The 25883-nt window shown below is 42.3% G+C and overlaps 1 protein-coding gene across 5 annotated transcripts in view; it reads left to right on the top strand.

Moving 5' to 3' along the window:
• ripor2 (RHO family interacting cell polarization regulator 2) overlaps positions 1-25883 on the top strand; it is a 256355-nt gene that overhangs the window by 218645 nt on the left and 11827 nt on the right. For all 5 annotated transcript variants that reach the window (XM_043719080.2, XM_043719084.2, XM_043719081.2 and 2 more), the window contains 8 exons: positions 1102-1791; positions 4569-4735; positions 9591-9753; positions 13441-13576; positions 16257-16418; positions 17360-17515; positions 21208-21410; positions 25382-25465. In XM_043719080.2, the coding sequence (XP_043575015.2) occupies positions 1102-1791; positions 4569-4735; positions 9591-9753; positions 13441-13576; positions 16257-16418; positions 17360-17515; positions 21208-21410; positions 25382-25465 (1761 nt within the window). The remainder of the gene's footprint in view (positions 1-1101; positions 1792-4568; positions 4736-9590; positions 9754-13440; positions 13577-16256; positions 16419-17359; positions 17516-21207; positions 21411-25381; positions 25466-25883) is intronic.

The following is a 25883-nucleotide window of genomic DNA, read 5'->3' on the forward strand; positions in this document are numbered from 1 at the left end:
ATAAAGTAGACATTAAGCACTATAAACCATAGTCCCAGTTTAATTATTTCAATTTGCTCCATAAACACAAATTTAATAATGCTGTATATTTTACTTAAGAGACAAATTATTTTTTTAAAAAATGAGTTCTTCCTATTGCCTCATTGGTTTGTTTGTATATTAACTACCAAATAAAACTCTACAGAATTGTTCACAGCACCTTGTTGCAAAAGCTGAGGGTGGATAGTGTTGATGTTTCCCAGTTTGTGATTGCTAGTTACGTCACAAAAAAAAACATTTTGGCATCTTTGTATCCAATTTATACAAGTCTCCAAGGTTTCCATACTCATTGCATGTTGAATTGAAACACTTTTCATTGTCTGCTGTTAATTGCATCTTGCTTCTTGATCTCATCCAGTTCTAAAGTGGAGTATAAGCTGCAAGAGCGGCTTAACTATTGTAAAATATCAAAATGGACCATAATCTTCCTCATAGTTACTATAGTCTTTTCTCAATGCTCCCAAAAATCCTAGGGTATCATTTTTTTTTATTTTAGCAAATAGTATAAAGCAGGTAATATAAATTCCTATCATACATCTTTTCTGATTTTCATCAATATTTACTTAGACATGCTCCATCTGATGAGGGAGTATATTTTAGGAAGTCTTAACTTTAATCCTAACTTTTATTTTGTAGACTAGAGCAGAGAGGAACAGGCAAATTGTTCTGGTATCAAAGATGGGGGTGACAGGACTGACAATTCACTATAGTTTGCTGTAATTACTTTTTGGTAAAGATTTAAAATATTTGACCTCAGAGTCTGAATGGTCCAAAGTTTATTAACAATAAAGGGAATTTGAATCTCCACTTTTCCAAACTGACGCAGTTTTACAATATACGTTTGTCTGTTTATACCACCCATCTTTGAGGTGAGATCTTGCCAGCTGCCATTGCCCTGTGACATTGACACTTTTAATAACTACATTATGTGCAACTTCTTGACATTTTCTTTGGTCCATTTTGATCAATATTTGCCCAAAGCTGCCTTGATATTCGTAAGGGTTGTCCTTTCCTGTAAACTTTGTCTATCCGCAAATTTTCACAGCAGGTTTTTTTTTCCAGTCTTCGCAGCTTGAGGATGACATCTTTGACAACGAGAACTCGACCAGTGAGTCCGTTTCATTTAGCCATGGTTACCTTGCAAATGGTACATGTATCAGCCAGCCAAGTTTGACACCCGCTAGCCGAGTTTACTCCAATCCTGAAATCACAGTGACTCCACCCGATATTCAAGATAAAGACTCTGAATCTCAGATTCCAGTTGCTGAGGCAAATGATATATCAATATCAGAAAGTGAAACAGAGAGAACTGGTCATACAAATGCACTTCAATCTGACCAAGGAGAAGAGGTAACAGATATTGGAGACCTGTCACCTGTGCAAGTAGGATGCCGGCAACAAGGATCCAGCCAAGAAACTAACATTTTTTTAGAATCCAAAGACACGATGGGAATCCTTCAAGATTCAGATGAGCTGCCTGACCTAAAACCTGTTGAACTGGATGCATATGAAGGAAATCTAACCAAACAACTGGTGAAGCGATTAACCTCAACAGAAAGGCTACTGACTCCAGGTGGACAGGAATGTGACGCCTTTCTATCGAACGAATATGAAGGAACCAGGTCAGTGTCGGAGATGAGCCTAGAGGAAGCTCTGCAGGGTCTTCTTCTATCGTTGGAGCCGCACAAAGAGCAATATAAAGAACTTCAAGATTTGGACCAAGAAGTCATGAGACTTGAGGACCTGTTAAAGGTCAGTATTTTCAAATGAATCTGAGCTGTAAAGTATTCTGTAGCATACAATTATTGTTTTATATAGACTGGTCCTATAAGTTAAAAATCTCCTTGATGCAAGGCTCTCTACATGAAATGTCAGTCCACATGAATGTGAGTCAGAGAATCAGTGATGATGAAGCTTCTGAATCCAGAGGAGGAGAAAATGGGGCATCTCATTAATCAGACATGAAGTGCTCTGGCTCCAATTGGGCAATGATATATTTTAAAATCTATCTTCACACTATTGTTTGGGCCATGGAAGCCACTTCGGCAGCATGTTATCGGGTATGCTCTAAATGCAGATTAAATCTCCTCCAGAGATTTCCTGTTTCTAGAATTGTGCCATTGGATTGGAAAATTGCCAGTGCCAACCCAAGATTAAAAAATAGTGTCTGTATAAACTATAAAGTTATAGTCCTATTAACCTAACGTTTGTCATGGGGAACCTATTAGAAAAGGTTATGACACCACTTGGGCAAACATGAACTGACCAGAGAGAAGCAGGAGGGGGTTTTGTGATGGGTAGGTCATGTTTATAGAACCTGCTTGAAGTGTTTTTGGGGGTGCTCCATTAAATAAGGGAGTGTCTCTGGATGTTGTTTATATGGACTTCTATAAGGCCATAAAACACAGGATCAGAAATTAGGCCATTCAGCCCATCAAGAGTGCTCTGCCACTTAATCATGGCTGGTAAGTTTCTCAGACGAGAGTGTGGTGCTGGAAAAGCATCCAAGGAGCAGGAGACTCGACGTTTTGGGCAAAAGCCCAAACCTATAATAGTGGTAAAAACAATGACTGCAGATGCTGGAAACTCAGCACTGTCCCCATGACTTGTCCTACCTGCCTATCTTCTTTTCCACCTATCCACTCCACCCTCCCCCCGCCCCTGACCTATCACCTTCATCCCCTCCCCCACTCACCTATTGTACTCTATGCTACTTTATCCCCACCCCCACCCTCCTCTAGCTTATCTCTCCACCCTTCAGGCTCTCTGCCTCTATTCCTGATGTAGGGCTTTTGCCCGAAACGTTGATTTTCCTGCTCCTCAGATGCTGCCTGAACTGCTGTGCTTTTCCAGCACCACTCTAATCTAAACCTATAATAGTGTCAATCAGAAGTATTGTTGTATCAATACAGATGCTTTAATTCACGTCATAACGAGCAAAGAAATATGTATTAAGATGGGGCTGAGAAGCTTGGACTTAATATCGGGAATGGGCAGGGTCAAGGGTAAGTTTGGAAGACCTAATAATCTTTAATACAGCTAGGATGGAGTCCGTGAGAAATTGGCGAACCTTTGAAATTCACCAGTCTCAGTGACCACATTCAGTCTGCATCAACGGTCAACAAGTCTGACTTGATCCTGCTCATACCCCTCCAAAACAAAAACAGTACTTGCAGGGGCCGATAATACATAGACAGTCCGGACATGTTGGGCACTTGCTCAAATTGATCAATGGTGAAAAATCACACTCTTAGTATCAAAGTACGGGGATCTTTTAAGGTCAGTAGGTAAGTGCAAAAAAAACTATGGTTGTTGGATATTGATTTTATTTCAAAGGGTGGAAGCTATGTTACATCGACCTTAAGCACATGTTCATCTCTGTCTGGAGTACTGCATTCAACACTGGACATCAAACATCTGGAAGGGTATACTGGCCCTGAAGTGATTGCAAAACAGTTTCATCAGGTTAACACTGGGGCTAAAAGGATTGAATTAATGAGGACAGGTTTTATTAACTCGGTTTGTATTCCCTTGAATATAGAAGATTAAGCGATAATCTCATAAAGCTTTTAAGGTAATTAAGTATAGATAGTGAGAAACTATTTTTAAGTAATTATGTTAAACACAGTGCTGGAATGTTAAAGTTAGAGCTAGTGGACTCAGAGGTCATGTCAGGAAACACTTCTTCCCATAATTTTTTATGAAATGCAGCCACTATTGTTATAGGGGCACAATGACTGAATCATATAAAGAGTAGGTTTTCTGAGTTCTGCGTCTAACATCTCTGGTGGGAGCACTAATCAGGATTCCCAATTTACAATAATCCTAATCCTCCATCATTGATTTCAATCAGGGGAAAAATCAGATAAAGTGAAAATTGTTTTCAATGATGTCCGTGCCCAATTCTTTAATCAGGAGTCATGATTTTATAATAAGTTCAAAATGAAAACTTTTATGAAAGACAATGGTAAGTATAAAGATCTACGATAGTGGTAACACTGACAGTGATTTGTGACAACATTCAAACTTTTGTTCTTATGCAATGAATACAGAGCATATAAGCGACATAGAGTGTTCCCATTATCAAAATTGAAAACATATCAACAACGTGCCCTTCCCTTGCTCCATGTAATCACCCAATTGGGAGGAATGCTGACTTCATTTCTCACAACATCGCATGGTCCCCTTGGACCATGCACCAATCATAGCTGAGAGGAAAGAGAATACAGACGACCTCTTTCTCTGTCTCTGCGCTGCTCTGAACCAGCAAGAATTGATCAGTGATGACTATTCCCGAGCCATTGCCATGTTTACCCATGTTGGCGAGATTCATGATTCAGAGGAGATCAGTAACCTGGACCTGATAGCATCTGCGCCATCCCCTGCTCTAACACACCAAATTGAATTATGATAATTTGCTGCCCTGTTAATTGAATTCTTACCTCTATTTTGAATTTTTTTTAGAAATGCTAATCTCTTTGGCTTCTTTCTTTGTCAATCGGATTCTCACTGATTCATTCTGCTTGCAGTGCAAACCGAATACAAACAGAAGCAGATCATCCAGTTTAAGTCTGACTGTTGAAAGTGCTTTAGAAAGCTTTGACTTCCTAAACACATCAGACTTTGATGAGGATGACGGCGGTGATCATGATGCCAACTCTGAATGTTCTGACATTGAGGCTCAGAAAACCATTTGGTAAGTTTATCGAGTTAAATCCAGGGTGATGATTATGCTAAACTCCTTCCTAGCTAGCGTAAGGGAGATGTTACTTTAGAAAGCTCAGTTCTTATTTATCACAATGCTTAGGAATGATTTTCCAAAGATATATCAGACACAGATTATTGTGAACATATTAACCTGAAAGATAAGTTAACTCGCTGGTGGGAAAGTAGTTTAACGAGTGGAAACTCAGCTAGTTTTAATGACAAGGCCTAATTAGCAGGTTGTTGGCCAACACCCTGGTGAAAGCCATGGGAAAGTTGGTAGGAAGTAGTTTCCCGTTTGTTAAAGCCAGGCAATATACCACAAGGCTGTGCAATATTTAAGCATGGAGACAGATTTGGAGGTGGCCAACAAAGTTTTGATGGTGCTATCAACATGAGGTGAAGGAGGGGATAGCTACACACTTCCCTTACAGGACCTGCTAGAACACTTCCTGCTCTGCCTGGCCCTATAGGGGAAAGAAATACACTCCCAGAGGAATGCCTTCTACTGCTGTTTCTCCTCTTGCTAGTTTCAGATAACAGAGAAAACTGCGGTCGCTTAATCGCTCTGGACAATGTTAAAGTGACTATTAGATCCTTTTCTAAGTTTTCATGACAAAGAAAATCCCCTCCAGTTTTGACTCAGTGGGTTTGATATCTGCTGCGGGGGCAGTTTGGGTGTGTGTGTGTGTGTGGGGTGGTGGGGAGGGGCGGGGGGGGGGGGGGGGGGGTTGGCGGGGGGGTTCTCCTGCTCCATTTTGATAGTCCTGTACAGCTTCCATACAGCTTTTTTGCACTGTAGAGACATTTGTTACTGAAAGAGGACAAAAAGACAAAAGCCGTTTCTCAGTGATGCCTATATGGCTTTTTCACAAAGTCACCTTTGTGCAATAAGCCACTGAATGCAGGAAGACTCATTTGTAAATTCATAAGTTAGGGCTTGTGTAATTATTTACAAATGAGGAAGATTTTGAGTTAAGGCTGAGAATTTATCTTAAAAGGAATACAAATCACAGGATCTGCAGTGGATGGCTACGTGCCCAATTAGTTTTCCTGATGTCCCAGATACAATGATTTTTGTGCTCAATTCACCAATTATCACTTCTTTTCGGCAGTATTTTGCTCATGAAACCCAAACATGAAAACTTAATTTAATATATTGTTTGGTTTCTTTCATTCTCATTACCCCAGCTCTTAAAGCCTGTTAATATCTAATTATGCAGTTTAAGTTTTCATCTAGGGATTGATTGAATTAGAGAATCTGGTTGGTGTGTGTGTCTCTAAAACTGGCAAGGTATCATAGAATTTGTCGCCTGAGTTGTTCAACTGCTTAATTGGTGGCTGCCCATGGAACGCTGTCTGAATGAGAGGAAAGCTGGAGGTGACTTGAAGGTTGGAAATAACCTAAAGAAGAAAGAAGCTGCATTTATGTGGTGACTTACAAGATGTCCTAAAGTACTTCGCAATTAATGATTTATTTTTGAAATGCAGTTACAGAGAGACATCCCACAAAACTAACTGTAATGATTGATCAGTTAATTGGTTTTGATGCTGTTGACTAAATACTGAACATTGGCAGTGATGAGAAAAAGGTTCCTGATCGTCTTCAAATGGTATCAATAGGTACTATCATTTCCTAGCATGGCAAATTGGCCTCTCCAGTTTAACTTTGCACTGCCACATTGAAAGATTGTCTGTCTTTGCAGCAGCATTAACAATATAGCAAGCTAGAATATTTATGAGAAATATTGACTAGCTCCATTAGTTGAAATGCTGGCAGTGAGAATTAAAATACATCCAAAAAAGCTACAATTTCTCGTCCCCTCAGTTTATAAAACTTGGGCTGCCTGTCGCTAATATACTTTTGATGAAGTGGTGCACAATTTATTTTGTTTTATCCCCATGTTTATATCTTTCACACTCAAAGCCCATTTCTTGCTAAAGTTGCATGCTGGAATATATAGTCAGCACGACTTGAATGAAAATGTCCAGAATCTCCTCCATTCTGATTCAAATCACATGGGACAAAGACTCCATCTAGAGTGAAAACGAGAAAAAGGTGGAGTCAGCCTCAACTCTATTTGAAGTGATGTAACCATTTAGTTAAAAACCCTGTGCAAAAAGATTTTTCTGTACATTTACATTTAAGCAATTCACATACTCAAGAATACAACTCTTGAAAAAAAGTGAATGATATCTTAATTGAGTAGTGTGCATGATTCACCTTATTTGTCAAATGAGGGGAGCAGACCTTCTTGTATCTTCAGAGGGTTGTATTTTAATGTATTTATGTAGTTTCTAGAGTATCCCTACCAAGTCAACCTTGACTCCATTCAAATCAGTAGCAGTGGCACACAAAGGCAATTATGTGAAAAGAAATATAAGCTGAGGCCCATAATGAGGGAATTCCTGAAGAAGGGCCTGTGCCCGAAACGTCGAATCTCCTGTTCCCTGGATGCTGCCTGACCTGCTGTGCTGTTCCAGCAATAAAGTTTCAACTTTGATCTCCAGCATCTGCAGACCTCACTTTCTCCTCCCATAATGAGGGAATGTCAAGATTAAAAAGAATAAAATACAAATTGGAGGTATGAAGCTCAGAAAATAGGAATTGAAATTTAATAGCCTAAATGTTGCACTAGGAGAAAGTGAGAACAGCAGGTGCTGGAGGTCAGAGTCGAAGAGTGTGGTGCTGGAAAAGCACAGCTGGTCACAGGCAGCATCTGAAGAGCAGGAAAATGGACATTTCAAGCATAAGCTCATCATCAGGAATGGGGAACTAGGAAGGAAAGATTGAAAGAGTCAATGAGATTCAGACGTTTATGGTCCTGCGACAGCGTGAGTTAGATTAGGAAAGTGAGTCTATGGGCAGCGCATTTCAAACCCTGGAAGTACTAATGTGTAGAGCCAAGCTAAGTGGAGGCTCTGCCACTGATTATTAGATGGCAGGTAACATAGAAATAAGGCCAGAAGTAGAGAATGAATAAATAAAGCTACCACATAGAAATATTGAGTATTTGGCCAATGTTCAAAATTAGAGCAAGATCCAGTAGTTGAAATGATGTCAGTAAGAATTAGAACTCATCCAAAAAAGCTACAATTTCTAGTCCCCTCAGCTTATAAAACTTTGTTTCAGGAGGAAAGGGTGATATGTCTGTGGAGGATTTGCAAATGAAGATGAAAATTATGAATTTAGCACAATATAATTGGAAAACTACTGGAGATGTGTATACTGATTGTAGTAAAGCCAGTCAGGTGGACCTCATAGAATATGAGCTCCCTAACTGGGGCTGTTAAACTGGTCCAATCAGGGAATCCTAGCTGACGGATATAAACAGGAGTGTCAGAGGTTCTGTTCACTCTGAGAGCTGGTGCGAAGAAAGCTGGATCAGTGTCAAGTATTCTCCACTTGTACATAAAGGGTGACTTGGTAACTGGATATCGGCCTCTGTGGAGTGATTTCAAATGGCATAATCAAAAGTTAATTTGAAGTAGGACTTGATAATCCAAGTGGTCAGATTTTAATTTAGTGGGGATTTCAGTGGACTGTGAAATGGAAAGTCAATGAACAGACCATTGCAAATGATGACCATGAAAGTGGTGAAAATATGGTTGAGGTTTTCAGTGATTATTAAACGATGTAAGATTGGCAATAGTTGCCATTATTGATCTGCGATTAGTTAATCTTGGAATTGGACAGAATATGGAAGATAGAAACTCAATGCTGTAGCACACTCAAAAAACTGTTGTAGTCAGGATACAACCAAGAGTTAATAAAATTTCTCAATACAGATATAGTAAGTAAGCCTGGGATAGACCTAAATTCTACTGAGAGCAGTAGTTGATCTTGAAAAAAAGAATGTTTACCACAGAGGAGGAAATGAGAAAATTGACCTTCTTGGAGGCAATTTCATCAATGAAGTTGTAGATACTCTATTTAAGGGCAGAGAAGTCAGTGCGTTCAACAGTGTAAAAAGATGAAGAGAAAGACAGAGTCATCAATTTGAGGGATAGCTGTGGTTGTTTGGGCTTCCTTCCAAGGAGAAGAAGTGAAACAGCTTAGGCCAGAGGAGCACTTAAGGCCACTTCAGGACTACACAGCAGGGACCAGGAGCTTTATTGGATGCAGGAGTCCAATAGGTAGGTTATAAATGAAATGGAAAATGGACCTATTCAGGAATTTAGAAGAAATTAGAGGAAGCTGTGACCCTGAAAGGACAGCTTTTTGTTTAGGAGAGCTTATGGCTGCCAACGATATGATAGAATGGAGAGGAGGATTGTTGGAAATTATGGTGAATGGCAGGGGCCAAAGCAACAGCTGCTGGGGATTTAAGAGGACAGCTCAATACAAGTGGAACCCATTCAGGATCTATACAAAACTGCAGCATTTTTAAAATGTCTTTGGATGGTTAGGCCCCAATGGGAATACAGTATGAATCTCTAAATCATTTTGTTTTAGTATGCATTGTTTTGATATTGTTTCGTATTTAACCTATTTTTCTAGTCAACCTGCTCAAAGATGTTATTAGAACTCATCCAAAAAAGCTACAATCTCTAGTCCCCTCAGCTTATAAAACTTTGTTTCAGGAGGAAAGGGTGATATGTCTGTGGAGGATTTGTAAATGAAGATGAAAATTATGAATTTAGCACAATAGAATTGGAAAACTACTGGAGATGTGTAGCCTGATTGTAATAAAGCCAGTGGAGCAGGTGTGTCTCCCAGTTCAGGGGCAGGGACATAACCACTCTGCCAAAAGTTTTCGATTTAATGTCGGTATTTTGTATTATGTCGAATATCATTATAACAATGAATTTTGTCTGATTGATTCATTTGTCTTGAATGACAACAGCTCAGAGCACCCAGATGCCAGGGGTCATCTCAGTGAGGCACTGACAGAAGACACGGGCGTTGGCACTAGTGTTGCTGGAAGTCCTCTTCCACTTACCACTGGAAATGAAAATCTCGACTTAACTATTGTCAAACACTTACAGCACTCTGAAAAGCTTTTTCAGGTAATACACCCAAATGAACATGACAACTTCACATATTGACCAATATATTCACAATGCTTTTGTTAGGATTTTGGCTGCATTGCTTCCCAAGTTGTAATCTATGCATTCTGCTCAATCCAGATGCTCCTTAAAGTTCTTGATTAGGTTTACACATGTTTTTCCTTCTAAATCGTAAGTGAAAACACATTAGGTATACCAACAATGTATTGATAGCCAAGAAATGCAGACAATTCCTGGAGTAACAAATACTTCAAACCTTGCTGCTGTTTGACGGAGACATAAATTGTGGTCTTGCGTCATTGACTTTCAGTGGCCTTACCAACACTGAATTCCCCCGCGATTAACATCGTGGGACCTATTACAGAGGAACCTCGATTATCCAAATACCAATTATCTGAAAATCGGAACATCTGAAAGAGATCTCGAGGTCCCAATAGAAACATAACATCAAAGACGTGTTTCCAACAGTGACCGCGTCTTTTGTTTACAGCGCGATTTGGAGACTTACCCCACAAAGGCAGCAGCAACAGTCTTATTGTTGGTGTGCAGTCCAGATACCCCTGAGAGGGGGTGATGGCAGATGGGGGGCAGTGTTGGATGGGGTTCTGGGGGCAGTGGATGGTGTTGGTCGGTGTTGGGGTGTGGGGGGGCGGGGTTGGACAGGGTTGGGAGGCGGGGGCAGGGTTGTGGGGTTTGGGGGTAGTATTGGACGGGGTTAAGGCGAGGGGCGGTTTTGGATGGGGTTGAGAGGTGGTGTCAGGGTTGGGGTGTTTGGGGAGGCAGTGTTGGACCGGGTTGGCGGTGTCAGGGGTCGCTGTTGGTCGGAATTGGGGGCCAGTGTTGGACGGGGTTGGGGCGGGGGATGTTGTTGGATAGGGTTGGGGCAGGGGGCGGTATTGGACAGGATTGGGGGTCAGGGTGGGGTTGGACGGGGTTGGGACGGGGGCAGGCGCGATTGGACGGGGTTCTGAGAGCGGGTGGGGTGCGGTGTTGGGGGCTGGGGCTCGCGAGCTTTGTGCTTGTTGGCTGGGGGGTGGTATTCGACTGGGTTGGGGGCACGGGCTGTGTTGGAAAGGGGTTTGGGGGGAGGGGGAGCGGGTGGAGGAAGGTGTTGGGGGCGGGGGCACATGCACTGTGTACTGCTGCTAGTCTCCTGAACTGGGAGCAGACTTTAAAAACTCCAAGTCCCAGCGGAAGGCATTTAATCGATTAATCGAATAATCGATTATCCGGACGAAATAGAGCTCACCCATCACATTTGGATAATTGAGGTTCCCCTGTATTGAGTAGGATCTGAACTGGACAAACCATATAAACGTGTGGCTACAAGAGCAGTTCAGAGGCTAGGAATCATGCAACAAGTAACTCACCTCCTAACTAGCCAAAGCCTGTCCACCATCCACAAGTCTTAGTTCAGGAGTGCGATAGAACACACTGACTTGCCTGAACACATGCCACTGTTAACAGCGCTCAAGAAACTTAACTTGGTTGAGGACAAAGCAGCCCACTTGACTGGCACCACATCCACAAACATTTACTCTCTCCACCACTAATACTTAGTAGCAACAGTATGCCCCACCTACAAGATGCATTATTAAAGTTCATCAAGGCACCTTAGATAGTACCTTCCAGACCTAAGATGATCACCATCTGGAAGGAGAAGGTCAGAAGATACATGAGAGCATCCCCACCTGCATGCTCCCCACCAAGCCACTCACCGTGACTTAGAAATATATCACTGTTCCTTCAGTGATCAAAATCCTGGGACTCCCTCCCTAACAGCACTCTGGGTGTACTAAACCTTACAAAGGACTGTAGCAGTTCAAGAAAGCAGGTCACCACTATCTTCTTAAAGATAGTTAGGAAAGGACAATGAGCAGTAGCCTAGTCACTGACCCCCACATCCTGTGAAAGTATTAAAAGACTGGTCTTAATTCCCAGGATTTGGAATCTGGGGCCTGCTTGAGCTGCTGGTCCTGGCCACTGCTGCTTCTGACATAGCTGGGATTACAGAGCTGCCGACCAATCAGAGTGGCCACTGGCTCTTTATGGCCTGAAATGAGAGGTGGACGACACACCTCCAGCCAGTTAATGCCCCTTGGGCTGTTATATTGCCACAGAGCTGCTGTGATCTTTGGTGACTGTCTGGGTGGCAGGACAGGGACCTGCCGTTGAAAATATTCTGATTTATGTATAGCTGTTAGAATTACAAACTGGACAGTCCAATTGTACTTGTTATTTAGAAAGTGTGGCATAATATGTGACTCTGTAAAACAAGAATTGTAGTTGTGGAGAATTATTCATATGTCACAGCACAGTATAACTTAATTTAAAAAGAGTATAGCTGATACAAAGAGACCTGATGGTGCAGGTGCATAGTTCCTTGCGAGTGGAGAGGCAGATAGACAGGGTGCTGAAGAAGGCACTTGCCTTTAGATTAGATTACTTACAGTGTGGAAACAGGCCCTTCGGCCCAACAAGTCCACACTGACCTGCCGAAGCACAACCCACCCAAACCCATTCCCCTACATTTACCCCTTCACCTAATACTATGGGCAATTTAGCATGGCCAATCCACCTGACCTGCACATTTTTGGACTGTGGGAGGAAACCAGAGCACCTGGAGGAAACCCACGCAGACACGGGGAGAATGTGCAAACTCTACACAGAGAGTCGCCTGAGGCGGGAATTGAACCCGGGTCCCTGGCGCTGTGAGGCAGCAGTGCTAACCACTGTGTCACCGTGCCGCCCAGTGTATTGAGCTGAGGAGTTGGGACATTGGTGAGGCGACTTTTAAAATAATGGAGGGCTGCAGATGCTGGAAAGTCAGAGTCGATAAAGAATGGATCTGGAAAAAGCACAGCCGGACAAGCAGCATCAGAAAGAGCAGGAGAGTCGATGTTTCAGGCAGGACCCTTCATCAAGATTGGGGAGGGGGAAGGGGGCTGCAAAATAAATAGAGGGAGGGGAGGTGGGGCTGGGGGGAAGGTGGGGTAAGGTAGGTGGAATGGCGATAGGTGGATGCAAGTAGGAGGTGAAGGGGATTGGGAAGGGTGGAGTGTATAGGTGGGAAGGAAGATGGACAAGTTAGGTCAGATCGGGGAGGGAGAGCTGGACTTGGCATGAGGTAGGAGTGGGGAGAATATTGTATTCAGTTCTGGTCTCCCTGCTATAGGAATGATGTTGTCAAATGTGAAAGGGTTCAGAAATGATTTACAAGGATGTTGCCAGGTTTGGAGGGTTTGAGCTATAGGGAGAGGCTGAATAGGCTGGGGCTGCTTTCCCTGGAGCAGCAGAGGCTGAGGGATGACCCTATAGAGATTTATAAAATCATGAGGGGCATGGCAAGGGTGAATAGCCAAAGTCATTTTCCTGGGGTAGGGCAGTTGAAAACTAGAGGGCATGGATTTAAGGTGAGAGGGGAAAGATTTAAAAGGGACCTGATGGCCAATTTTTTCACACAGAGGGAGGTGCAACAATTACAGCATTTAAAAGGCATCCAGATGAGTATCTGAATAGAAAGTGTTTAGAGGGATATAGGCCAAATGCTGGCAAATGGGACTAGACCAGATTAGGATACCTGGTTGGTACGGATGAGTTGGACTGGGCAGTCTATTTCTGTGCTTTATAACTCTATGATTCTATGACTCTAACTGCGCTTTAAATTTTTTTTTCTCTATTTAATAGCAACTTCTATCATTTGAAGAATGGCCAGTCATTCGGGACAGCCTCCTGGCTAAGATTTCCCAGCAAACCCGTGTACTTGAACATCTGGCTGAGCTCAGCACAGAGAAACCAGGAAATATTAACCCTGCATTAGAAGGTAAGAGTAAAACAGTCAGAACAAAAACTAATCTCTTGTTTTGTCAGAAGTTCTCCATACAATGCTCCCCCAGGACTTTTTTTTTTAGAAAATTGCCAATTCGTCACATCCTCATTATGCTAGAACCAAATATCACTCTCCTATGTTCCAACCTTTGCTCCTTCATACCAATTATGTTTAATTTTTGAGGCCTGTTACATCACTCGTGTTGCCAGCCCAATACACTGCCCTGCCAGGAGGTGTCCCCGCACCAGGAGTACTGTGCATGTTTCTTGAGACAAGAAAATGGGGCATTTCTCATCTCAGGTTCATAATATGCATCAAAAATCTAATGGGCTCAGTAGGCAAATCATGCATCTGTTTTACAAGCATTAACTCAACTTTTCTTATTACTCAAACCAAGAACGGTTGCACGTATTACATAAAGCATCTTCTGCTTTAATTTTGAATTCCACTGTTTACCTTTTCCCCTCCATCACGTTGAAACGTAAATAAATAAAGTGTCACAGGCAAACAATGTGAATGTTTAAATAAAGGGATAATCTGATAATGGCGTTGAACGTATGGTACTGGAGAAACAGTCAGTCAGGCAGCATCCGAGGAGCAGGAGAATCGACATTTCGGGCATAAGCCCTTCATCAGGAATTCCTCATGAAGGGCTTATGCCCGAAAACGTTGATTCTCCTGCTCCTTCAAAGTTTGTGCGAAGATTTGTAGCTCGGGTGTTCGTTGTTGTGGTTCTGTTCGCCGAGCTGGAAATTTGTGTTGCAGATGTTTCGTCCCCTGTCTAGGTGACATCCTCAGTGCTTGGGAGCCTCCTGTGAAGCGCTTCTGTGGTGTTTCCTCCGGCATTTATAGTGGCCTGTCCTTGCCACGTCCGGTTGTCAGTTTCAGCTGTCCGCTGTAGTGGCCGGTATATTGGGTCCAGGTCGATGTGTTTGATGATGGAGTTTGTGGATGAGTGAATGACAACGGAACGAGGACATGCCGCAACCCAAAGGACTAGCCACACTACCATACATCAGGAGCATTTCAGAACTGACAGCCAGACTACTGCGACCACTAGGACTTATAACAGCACACAAACCAACAGCCACTCTCAGACAACAACTCACCAGAACGAAGGACCCGATACCCAGCATGAGCAAAATCAATGTAGTGTACAAAATCCCATGCAAGGACTGCACAAAACACTATATAGGACAAACGGGAAGACAGCTAACGATCCGCATCCATGAACATCAACTAGCCACGAAACGCCACGACCAGCTATTCCTAGTAGCCACACACGCAGACGACAAGCAACATGAATTCGACTGGGACAACACTACCATTATAGGGCAAGCCAAACAAAGAACAGCCAGGGAATTCCTAGAAGCATGGCACTCATCCACAAACTCCATCAACAAACATCGACCTGGACCCAATATACCGGCCACTACAGCAGAAAGCTGAAACTGACAACCGGAAGCGGCAGGGACAGGCCACTATAAATGCCTGAGGAAACACCACAGAAGCGCTTCACAGGAGGCTCCCAAGCACTGAGGATGTCACCTAGACAGGGGACGAAACGTTTGCAACAAAAGTTTCCAGCTCGGCGAACAGAACCACAACATCTCCTGCTCCTTGGATGCTGCCCGACCTGCTGTGCTTTTCCAGCACCACATTCTTGACTCTGATCTCCAGCATCTGCAATCCTGACGTTCTCCTGGATAATCTGGCAAGAACACATGACAGGATTAGTTAAGTAAGTGGTTAGTGGCACAGGCACACTCCTCAATAATAGTTAAATAGAGAATGAAATATATCCCCATAAATATGGCCTTTTCAAAAAGACCCCTTAGGATTGCAAATTACTGATTTTAAGGTCATTGCAAGAAAGGCTGGCTAAAGCCCAGTTTGTTCTTATTGCAAATTTATTTTCTTTATAATAGAATACAACACAGGAACAGGTCCTTCAACCCACCAAGCCTGCACCGTTTCCAAATCTTTATTTAGGCCCACTACTTATTGTAGTTTCTATTCCTCCGTTTGCCTCCCATCCATGTGTCCACGTGAAATGTTATTATTGTGCCTGCTTCCACCACCTCCACCGGCAATATGTTCTGTGTGAGAAATTTTCCCCACACCTCTCACCTGAACTTTCCCCCTCTCACCTTGCGCCTGTGCCCTCTTGACTGACCTTTCCAACCTGCGAAACCCTTCTGACCATCCACCTTATCTATGCCTCTCGTAATTTTGTGGACCTCTATCAGGTTGTCCCTCAGCCTCTGTCTTTCCAGTGAAAACAATCTGAGTTTCTCCAACCTCTCCTCATAACCGAAACCCTCCAAACCAGGCAACATCCTGGTAAACCTTCTCTGCATCCCCTCCAAAGCATCCAGGCCTTTCTGGTAGTGTGGCAATCAGAACTGCATGCAATTTTTCAAATATGGACTGACTAGTTTTACAGGCCTGCAACATAACTTAAAATATTTCTAGTAAGGGACAACTTCTAGCATGGGAAAAAAATTAAACTGGAAAATATTTGATGAAGGGCATTAAAATTGTTCAGTCTTGACTCAGCCTCATTAGGTTTTTGATGCATCATATGAAAGAGCCCACAAAAAGCTTTGCATTGTTTTTGCTTGGTTGATATTTTACCATGTTTAGATTAAATACTGAACTATGTTATTTACAGTTATTCCACAGTTAAAGAAAAATCAGGCTTTACTCTCTAGCTGGCTCGAGAGTTCCAGCTCAGGAAATACATTTTACGCTCCAATGGACAGATTGATAAAACAAATGAGTTTCCATTTTGGCAAAAATGTAAACGAAACGTGTCCGGGTCACTCTGAAACAGGTAGGGGCCATTTCAGTTATACTTCCCTTAACCTATAAACGACAGTCTCTGACTAAGTTCATGAAGCCAAAGTAACAAACCTTCTGGAGATAGTCTCAAAAAGACGGATTAGAAATAAAATAGTAGCTTTTGTAGTGGTCTATTTGTTGGAATTTGTACTGCCCCAGCCTGGGTTCAGTTCCGAGTCAGGGAACAGCTTTGGCCCACAGCATTTGGGTTCAAACCCCATAACTAGAAACAGATTAATGCATCCAAGTGCATCATGCACTCATTGAGTAAATGCATCACATGCTCAGAGCAGCACCAGGGGTGGCACAGTGACTCAGTGGTTAGCACTGCTGCCTCACAGAGCCAGGGACCCTGGTTTAGTTCTAGCCTCAGGTGACCGCCTCTATGGAGTTTGCATCTTCTCCCAGTGTCTGCGTGAGATTCCTCCAAAGTGCTCCGGTTTCCTCCCACAGTCCAAAGGTGTGCATTTTACATGGAGAAATTGTCCGTATTATGCAGGGATTATTAGGTTCGGTGGATTAGCCATGGCAGATGCGGGTTATGGGATACGGTGGGGGTCTGGGTGGGATGCTCTTCTGAGGGTCAGTGCGGACTCTATGGGTTGAATAGCCTCCTTCTGCACTGTAGGGATTCTATGATGTTGCTGTCAGCTACAGAAAGAAACACTTGAATTTATATCACAGTTACACGATCTCAGAGCAGCCTGCTTCATTATCAGATTAATTGAGCTGAACACTTAATATCATTATCAGCAAATATCTCCACTTCTGAACTCACGATAAACTCTTGACTTAGATTGAATATAAAGCTGAATCAAATGGGAAATCCTGGAATCTAGCAAGGGGAAGGAAAAGGTTTCCAAAATAAAGATACTTATGTTTGTGCTGAATTATTTGAATTTTGACGCTTTACCCTATTATTCTGATTTCCAGTCTTTCGAACCATTGTGAATCAGATGCTCGATAAATCTGAGTTGTTCACTGCCCCTGACGCACAGGAAGTGATAACTGTCTGCCAGTTTGTTAACTATTTATCAAGTCACAACATATCTGATTTTGGAGAGCACCTGACACAGCTGGCAAATGAAGGTACAGTGTGATAGTTTCAGCTATCACAAACACACAAGAAATTAAAGCACTCTGCTTCATGTATGATTTGTTCACGTAATGTGGGTATCATTTATTGTCTGAACCTAATTACCCAGAGAGCAATTCAGAGTAATTACATGTTCGCCAGGCACAGATTTCTTTCCGTATATGCCATTAGGATAACATTTCTAAGCATACATTTTTAACATCTGCCGCAGTAGGATTTGAACCCATGTCCTCAGAATATGAGTTTTTGTTTATTCATTCACGGGATAAGGGTGTCACTGGCCAGGCCAGCATTTATTGCCCATTCCTAATTGCCCAGAAGGCAGCTAAATGTCAACCACATTGCTGTGGGTCAAGAGTCACATGTAGGCCAGACCAGGTAATGATGGCAAGTTTCTCTGAAGGAACCAGATGATTTTTATTCTGACAATCAACTCATGGTTATTATTAGACTCTTAAATCCAGACTCCTTTTGAATTCAAATTCCCTCATCTGCTGTGGGTGGTCCCCAGAACATTACCTTGGTCTCTGGATTAACAGTCCAGTGGTAATATCACTAGATTCGCCTTGCTTTGGTTTGGGACTCTGGGTTACCTTAATATATGCAGTGTTTAAATGCTTTTAACCTTGATCTAACTTCAAACTAACTGCTTCTGGCATATTTTATTTGATTACCCTAACATCATTCACATTAAATTACTTTTCCTTCTATTTAGACTTATTCCCTATTGTATTGATATGTTCAAATATTTATATGTCTAGCCCTTATTGGAGATGATTTTCTTTAGTGTCAGCATATTATTGGTGTCAGATTTAGGAAGTTACAAAGTTGTACCAAATAGAAAATAATTTGACTTGCACTGCACTATGTGCCTGAAATCACAACTTGCACTCTTGTTGATGAAGCTCTACCCCAGGAGTGATGACTCATTAAATCTGCCCGACAGATAATTTTAACCCAACCCTGTGAATCAGTTTCTTGTTTTATGCCCAACACAATGGAAAATACAATTAAGTAGGGTGTCGGGTGATTATTTAACTCAAATCCCTTCCCTCTTTGCGAGTGCAAAAATTTATAATCATTTCTTGTATCATTTTTCAGCATTTTCAAATCTCCTCCTCATCAAATCCATTACAGCTCTATTTAGATGGTATATTTGCCAATGCATAGTCTGAACCACAAAGAAGGAAGAAAGAATGTGACTTTTTCAGGCAGTTTTCACATACTCCATAGATCCTGACACACTTCATAACCATTTGAAACTACAAAGTTAAAAATCACACACCAGGTTATAGTCCAACAGGTTTAATTGGGAGCACACTAGCTTTCGGAGCGATGCTCCTTCATCAGGTGATAGTGGAGGGCTCGATCGTAACACAGAATTTATAGCAAAAATTTGCAATGTGATGTAACTGAAATTATACGTTGAAAAATTGATTGTCTGTTAAGCCTTTCATCTGTTAGAATACAGAGATAGTTTCACTTCTTTCATGTGTAAATCACAAAACCTTTTTTTTAAAGTTGCATTCTTGGGTTAGCTGTTAACAATGGTGATAGCTAGACAATATGTTGAAGGTGTTAGCCCCCTGTATTCTCTGTCTATGCCATGATGTTTAGATTGGTTCTAATCTAAAAAGTGAGATAATAGAGTTTTACATAAATTCATGCAGTTTTTGAGCTCAGAGTTCTACATGAATGTTCTACATGGCATCTCCAAATCATTTGAAACTACTACAGCAAACTAATTTCCACAGAACAAATGCCACACAAACAGTAGGGGGATCAGTAAACTTTGTTGGTGTTGAACAGGTAACCAGAGGAAATCTTATGCTATATTCTATGAAACAAATATCTAATGGATCTCATTACTTCAACTAAACAAACAAATAGGACCGTGGCTCAGCATCATGCAGGCAGACAGCATAAATTCCTACTTCTGTTGTACATCTTTCATTAAACACAGCACCGTGAAAAAATATTGTGCATGCAACTCACATGCACAGTGCATAAGCTTTCCTCCTAGGAATCATTGAAGCACTATTAGGAGTATTGCTCTACAAATGAAATTCTCCCCTTTGGGGCACAAGGTTCCTCTCCTTTGAGGTGATGAGAAAAGTGGCAAGAAGGGCAATTAATTGAGCAAGTTGGCCCGTGAGAAATTCTTACTTCCTCAGCAAATAAATGCTGGTGAGAAGGTTCATTGGAAATTCTCTCCACTCGCTTGGAATTGAAGCCTTTAGTGATCAATTACATGTCACAAAAGAGCATCAATTTTCCGCTAGCCCAATTGTGTGCCTTCATAGCATTCAAGAAAAGTGGCTAGTTCCCTGACTGGATAACCAGGCCAGTGTGCCTACTAGGCTGGATGGGGCCTGCATTTGCTCCAATCTGTGACCAAGGCAGGGCAGGAATCCAGGGTTGGCTGGGGATGGGGGTGGCTGCTGTACACCATTCCCTGTGTCTCAAACCACAACCACCCTGTAGAGGTAGAAAAAACTGACTTACCTTCTCAGCATTGCATCACTTGAAAACTCTTCAGAACAGACCCAAAATGAATCCAACCAGCTCCCAAGCTACATATCTTCACAAAAAGCAGCCAGCCTCTGATTGGCCAGCAACTTCCAGTGAGATAAAACTCCACTGTCAAGGCCTACAATTGGCCAAGAAGCTTGTTGAAGAGCACTTCAACTTGATTGGATCTCATTTCTGCCAGCTTTCTTGCTGGTGGAGGCAGTAAGTTGCCACTGGATGTGTCAGCAACATCTAGGTCACAATTCTCTGATTTGTAGTCTGAGTCTTATTAATACGCAGTTGTGGCAAGTCACCCTCTGTGTGATTTTATCACTATACACTGCTGGTCAACACAGCTACAAGCGTATGATAGCATTACAAAATCAGAAAGTTCACGAAAGGTAAAATTTTATTGAAAGTGTAGTGATAATTAATAACCACACAGCTGAGTCCGAAGGGGATGGTTTCAGCCCCAATCCAGATCCAAGCACAAAACCTAAGTCGGCTGAAGGAGTCCTGCACTGGCATAGATACCATCTTTCAGATGAACCATTAACTGGAAGGATCAGCCTCTTCTCAGGTGGCATCAAAACTCCCATCAAACTAAAAACTAAAAGAACTGCAGATCCTGGAAATCAAAAGCAAAAATAGAAATTGCTGGAAGAGCTCAGCAGGTCTGGCAGCATCAGTGGAGAGGAAGCAGAATTAACATTTCATATCCCGTGTCCCTTCTTCAGAACTGATGGCAGCTAGATACCAACCTTTTTCCTGGCTACTATCACTTCAGAAGAAGGGTTACTGGACTTAAAATGTTAACTCTGCTTTCTCGCCAAAGATGCTGCCAGACCTGCTGAGTTTTTCCAGCAATTTCTGTTTGTGAATCCCATCAAACTATTGGAAAACAAGCTAAGTGGCTCTCCCAGCACCCGATCAAAAATTATCCATCAATCAACATCACCAAAACACATTAACTGGCCATTTTACCTCATTGGTGTTTGTCAAGTTCAAATCAGCTGCCAAAATTCCTACCTTATAGTAGACATTACACTTTAAAAGGACCTAATTGGCTGTAAAACACTTTTTAACATCTTTCTTTCATATATCATTTTTATCTAATGTTTGTGATGAAATGAAGCCTGGTGATTAAAAACAATCTCTTCATTTTGAAATGTAGTTGAGCTGCAGCAGACTCTTCAATCCTTGCAACCAGAAAAGACGCTCGAGACATTGGAGGAGCAGCCAGCTCAGAACCTTCAACCTTTAGAGGAGACCTTAAAGGCGATTGCTTTCCTTCTACTGGAGATGAACAACGACCTGGTACAAGCTGCCACTTCTTTCCTCACCACAGCATCAACAAACAACAATTTCAGAGAAAAGGTATAGACCCCAATGTAATATTGAGATGTTTTGTATTATTCAATTCATAAATCATTAAACTGGATAATAATGTGTCCATTATCTACATGCAGTTACATTTCATATATAATGTATTGAACAGCACCTGCCAGTACTTCAGAACATTTGTCCACACCTACAGGCTTTTAACCTGAATTTGGAAGTTATACTAATGAGTCAGAGATAGTTTCCAGTAATAATTTATTATCTCACTCATGTATAAACCTCTGCATTTACCAGTTTAATTCATTCAAATAATCTTCAACTTACCATTACTTTGATAACATTGGATTCATTGTTTTTTTTTTCTCTTTTGCTTATTTGAAAAAACCATTCTGAGGTCATTGCCTGCAGGTGTGCTGTTCATGATTTTCTGTGTGTGAAATTTATTTCAGTGGCTAAGGATTCCAGCTGAAACTGCCTAGAAAATGACCTTGTTACTTTTGCTTCTTACTGTAGTATAGGAATCTGACAGGAAAAAGGAGATGGTTCAGTCCATCATGTCTGTCTCAGCTGTTTGGGAGAACCAAGTAACTATCCCATTCCCTTTGCTGTTTTTCCAAACCCCTGTAAATGTTTTCTTTGTTTACGCAAACCCAAATTACGATTCAAACTTACCAGTGAATCTACTTTTATTATTGTCAAGAGTGATTATAATAAAATTTCAAACTAATAATCAGGAACTGAGAGAATCTGAATTTCAGATTCTTTTCTGTATTTGGATAATATGTGCATGTCAGCAAAAATAGTAAAAATGTCCCGACCTTAAGCAGCATGGGCAATGACGAGAATTGTGGCAGAAAATGGTGAGAATGAGCAATGTGATCCCTAATGTTGAAGGGAGAAAAGCCCAATTTTCCCCTTAAGGTTTCAATGGCTAGATGAGAATCTTGCTGGTAAGTGGTGAGAACATAGAACATAGAACAATACAGCACAGAACAGGCCCTTCGGCCCACAATGTTGTGCCGAACATTTGTCCTAGCTTAAGCACCTATCCATGTACCTATCCAATTGCCACTTAAAGGCCACCAATGATTCTGACTAATGATTCTGAGGACCTTATTTCTATGTATTTGCAACTTATTTTTCGCTAATCTCATCTCATTATATGCAATATGCAGTTCTCCCCAGGCACTGGTGAGAAACTAGAAGGCACCAATTCCCAACTTGAAAGTCTGGGCAGTTATCTGGCACCAGTCGCTCACCAGTTGCTCTGTAGCCTTTCCTTTTCACCTCCATTCCCCAACATCTCAGGGCATCTCAATGGCAGCAAGTCCCTCCACCCTTCATCCACACAGAATACCAACCTCATCCTATCATTGTGATTAATCTCAGACTAAAGCAGAAGACAGTTCAGCACTTTACCACTGCACATTACAGCTACTGACACCTTATATTGCAATGTTCCAGCTAGGTCACCGTGACACAGAACTACAATCAGGACAGGATGCTGATGCTTTCCTAGTACTCACTCACTTTGTACTTGCATGGACACTGAGAGCATCACTCCTTTGCCTTTCAGTGCAGCCTCAAAGCCCAGGCAGCTTGTTATGGTCGTAGCATTAAATGGATAAGGGGAGGATACACATTGCTGTATGAGTTTATGCCAATATCGCCCTCACAGCTGTTTCAACAACTCACATGTTAATCTCTCTGCATACCCTTCAACAAATGGCCATGTCTGAAAGTCTAAGTGAGGGAGTTATACATAGTGAAGTGAAAGGGGACTATGATCAGTCAGGGAGTGCCACCATACGTTAGCAAGGTCACTGTCTGATCAGGATCTGGGTGGTTGGCCACAGTCAGTAGTGGAGGTTTGAGCAGTAAATGTAAAAGGGGTTATCGCGGGCAGTCCATGCTGTGTTGGGGAAAGTCATCAACTCAAGTGTGGCATTTGGAGCCATTACACTAAGACAAAAGGGGGACACTGACTGGAAAGCAGGCAACCCCAAATATAAGGGTGTGACGTGATCATAGGAAGGGCCTGGAGGACTTGGAGAGAAGGTTTATGAGCCACCCTGGCAAAATGAGAAATTGAGTTAGATGATGCAGAAACAGGACAGCTGTGAGCAGGGATAACTCATTTCACTCAGGTGGCCTGAATAAATGAACAGAAAGTGTTCATCTTGGAGTGCTGTCACTAGCGGTGTTCCGCAAGGATCTGTTTTGGGACCATTGCTGTTTGTCATTTTTATAAATGACCTGGAGGAGGGGTTAGAAGGTTGGGTGAGCAAGTTTGCGGATGATACGAAAGTCGGAGGAGTGGTAGACAGTGAGGAAGGATGTGGCAGGTTACAGCGGGATATTGATAAGCTGCAGAACTGGGCAGAAAGGTGGCAAATGGAGTTCAATGTAGCTAAGTGTGAGGTGATTCATTTTGGTAAGAGTAATAAAAAGATAGGGTACTGGGCTAACGGTCGGATACTTGGTAGTGTGGATGAGCAGAAAGATCTTGGTGTCCATGTACACAAATCTTTGAAAGTTGCCACCCAGGTAAATAGTGCGGTGAAGAAGGCATATGGCGTACTGGCTTTTATTGGTAGAGGAATTGAGTTCCGGAGTACTGAGGTAATGTTGCAGTTGTATAAGACTCTGGTGCGGCCGCATCTGGAGTATTGTGTGCAGTTTTGGTCCCCATACTATAGGAAGGATGTGGAGGCACTGGAACGGGTGCAGAGGAGGTTTACCAGGATGTTGCCTGGTATGGTAGGAAGATCGTATGAGGAAAGGCTGAGGCACTTGGGGCTGTTTTCATTGGAGAAAAGAAGGTTTAGGGGTGACTTGATAGAGGTGTACAAGATGATTAGGGGTTTAGATAGGGTCGACAGTGAGATTCTTTTTCCACGTATGGAGTCAGCTATTACAAGGGGGCATAGCTTTAAATTAAGGGGGGGTAGGTATAGGACAGATGTTAGGGGTAGATTCTTTACTCAGCGAGTCGTGAGTTCATGGAATGCCCTGCCAGTAGCAGTGGTGGACTCTCCTTCATTATGGGCATTTAAACGTGCATTGGATAGGCATATGGAGGATAGTGGGCTAGTGTAGGTTAGGTGGGCTTGGATCGGCGCAACATCGAGGGCCAAAGGGCCTGTACTGCGCTGTATTCTTCTATGTTCTATGTAAGTGCTGAGGCCATGCAGGATTGGTAATTTGGAGGATGAGCTGGGTGAGAGTCATTGAATGAAGGTGCTGCATGCAATAGTGTGAGACAGTGAGTCTTGGTCGGATGCATGTATAACAGCAGAGTTAGAACGGAGGAATGGAGGAAACATGATGGCACTTATCCTTGCAGAGCACAGAAGGTCATTGCCCTTCATTCAACATTACTGTGTATCTGTTCTTGTGGGGAGAGTGCACTGATCTCAGTCCAGGTTGGCAGTATCTCATGCCATGATCTCTTTTGGCTGTCAAGAGGAAAGAGGTTGGCACTCCTCTCCACTAGGAGAAAGTGAGGAATGCGGATGTGGAGATCAGAGTCGAGAGGGTGGTGCTGGAAAAGCACAGCAGGGCAGGCAGCTTCCGAGGAGCAGGAGAATCAACTTTTCAGGCATAAGCCCTTCATAAGGAAATGTCCTCCGCCACCCTGTCCACCAATACCTCCAGGTTCTTGTCCTTGTATTAGTGTGGCAGCTTCCCTGTCTTGGCCACCTTCTCTAAAATAATGGTCAAGCATCAGACTTTCAATGGCACATCCTGGCATGGCATTAGACCTGAAAGTCCTGGCAGAGGTGTGCATTTCTCCTTCTGCACTTGAACAATTCAATGATTAATGAGGTAGGCAAAGGAAGACAGCATGAGAAATACCTCCAGGAAACTCCCTGAAAATGACACTTTGCCAAGGTTATGACGATTCACTGCAGTATTTTCTCTTAATGTGACATAAAATTGCATTTGTGCTTCTTTGAGAGAATGAAAACTATGTGTTTGAAAGAATGCACTCCTTCCTTTCACAGGCTTTGCTCTATTACACCAAGGCACTGACCCAACCCAATATAAAGATCCAAAGGGCTGCTTGCACAGCACTAAAATGTATTAAAGTAAGTACAACTTGTATAAAATCCACAATGTAATGATAATGATCATGCAAAGTTCAGGATATTTTGACTATCCTATGTGTGCCAGATGTGTGTGGAGTTAAATTCAGCTTCTCTTCACTGACCATTCTCTACACCCTGTTTAAGTTCTTGCCTTGCTTATATTCACTTCCCTTTTGAATTTTGGAACTATTTCCTCCGCACAACAGTGTCATGGAGATATACAGCACAGAAACAGACCATTTGGTCCAACTTATCCAGGCCAACCAGGTATCCTAAATTAATGTAGTCCCATTTGCCAGTATTTGGCCCATATCCCTTTGAACCCTTCCTATTCATATACCCATCCAAAACCTTTTAAATGTTGTAATTGCACCAGCCTCCAACACTTCCTCTGGGAGCTCATTCCACACACACGTGA

The sequence above is a fragment of the Chiloscyllium plagiosum genome, unplaced genomic scaffold (assembly GCF_037043375.1).
Source record: "Chiloscyllium plagiosum isolate Xiang-an unplaced genomic scaffold, Cpla_swu_hap1 HiC_scaffold_34, whole genome shotgun sequence".
Lineage (NCBI taxonomy): Eukaryota > Metazoa > Chordata > Chondrichthyes > Orectolobiformes > Hemiscylliidae > Chiloscyllium > Chiloscyllium plagiosum.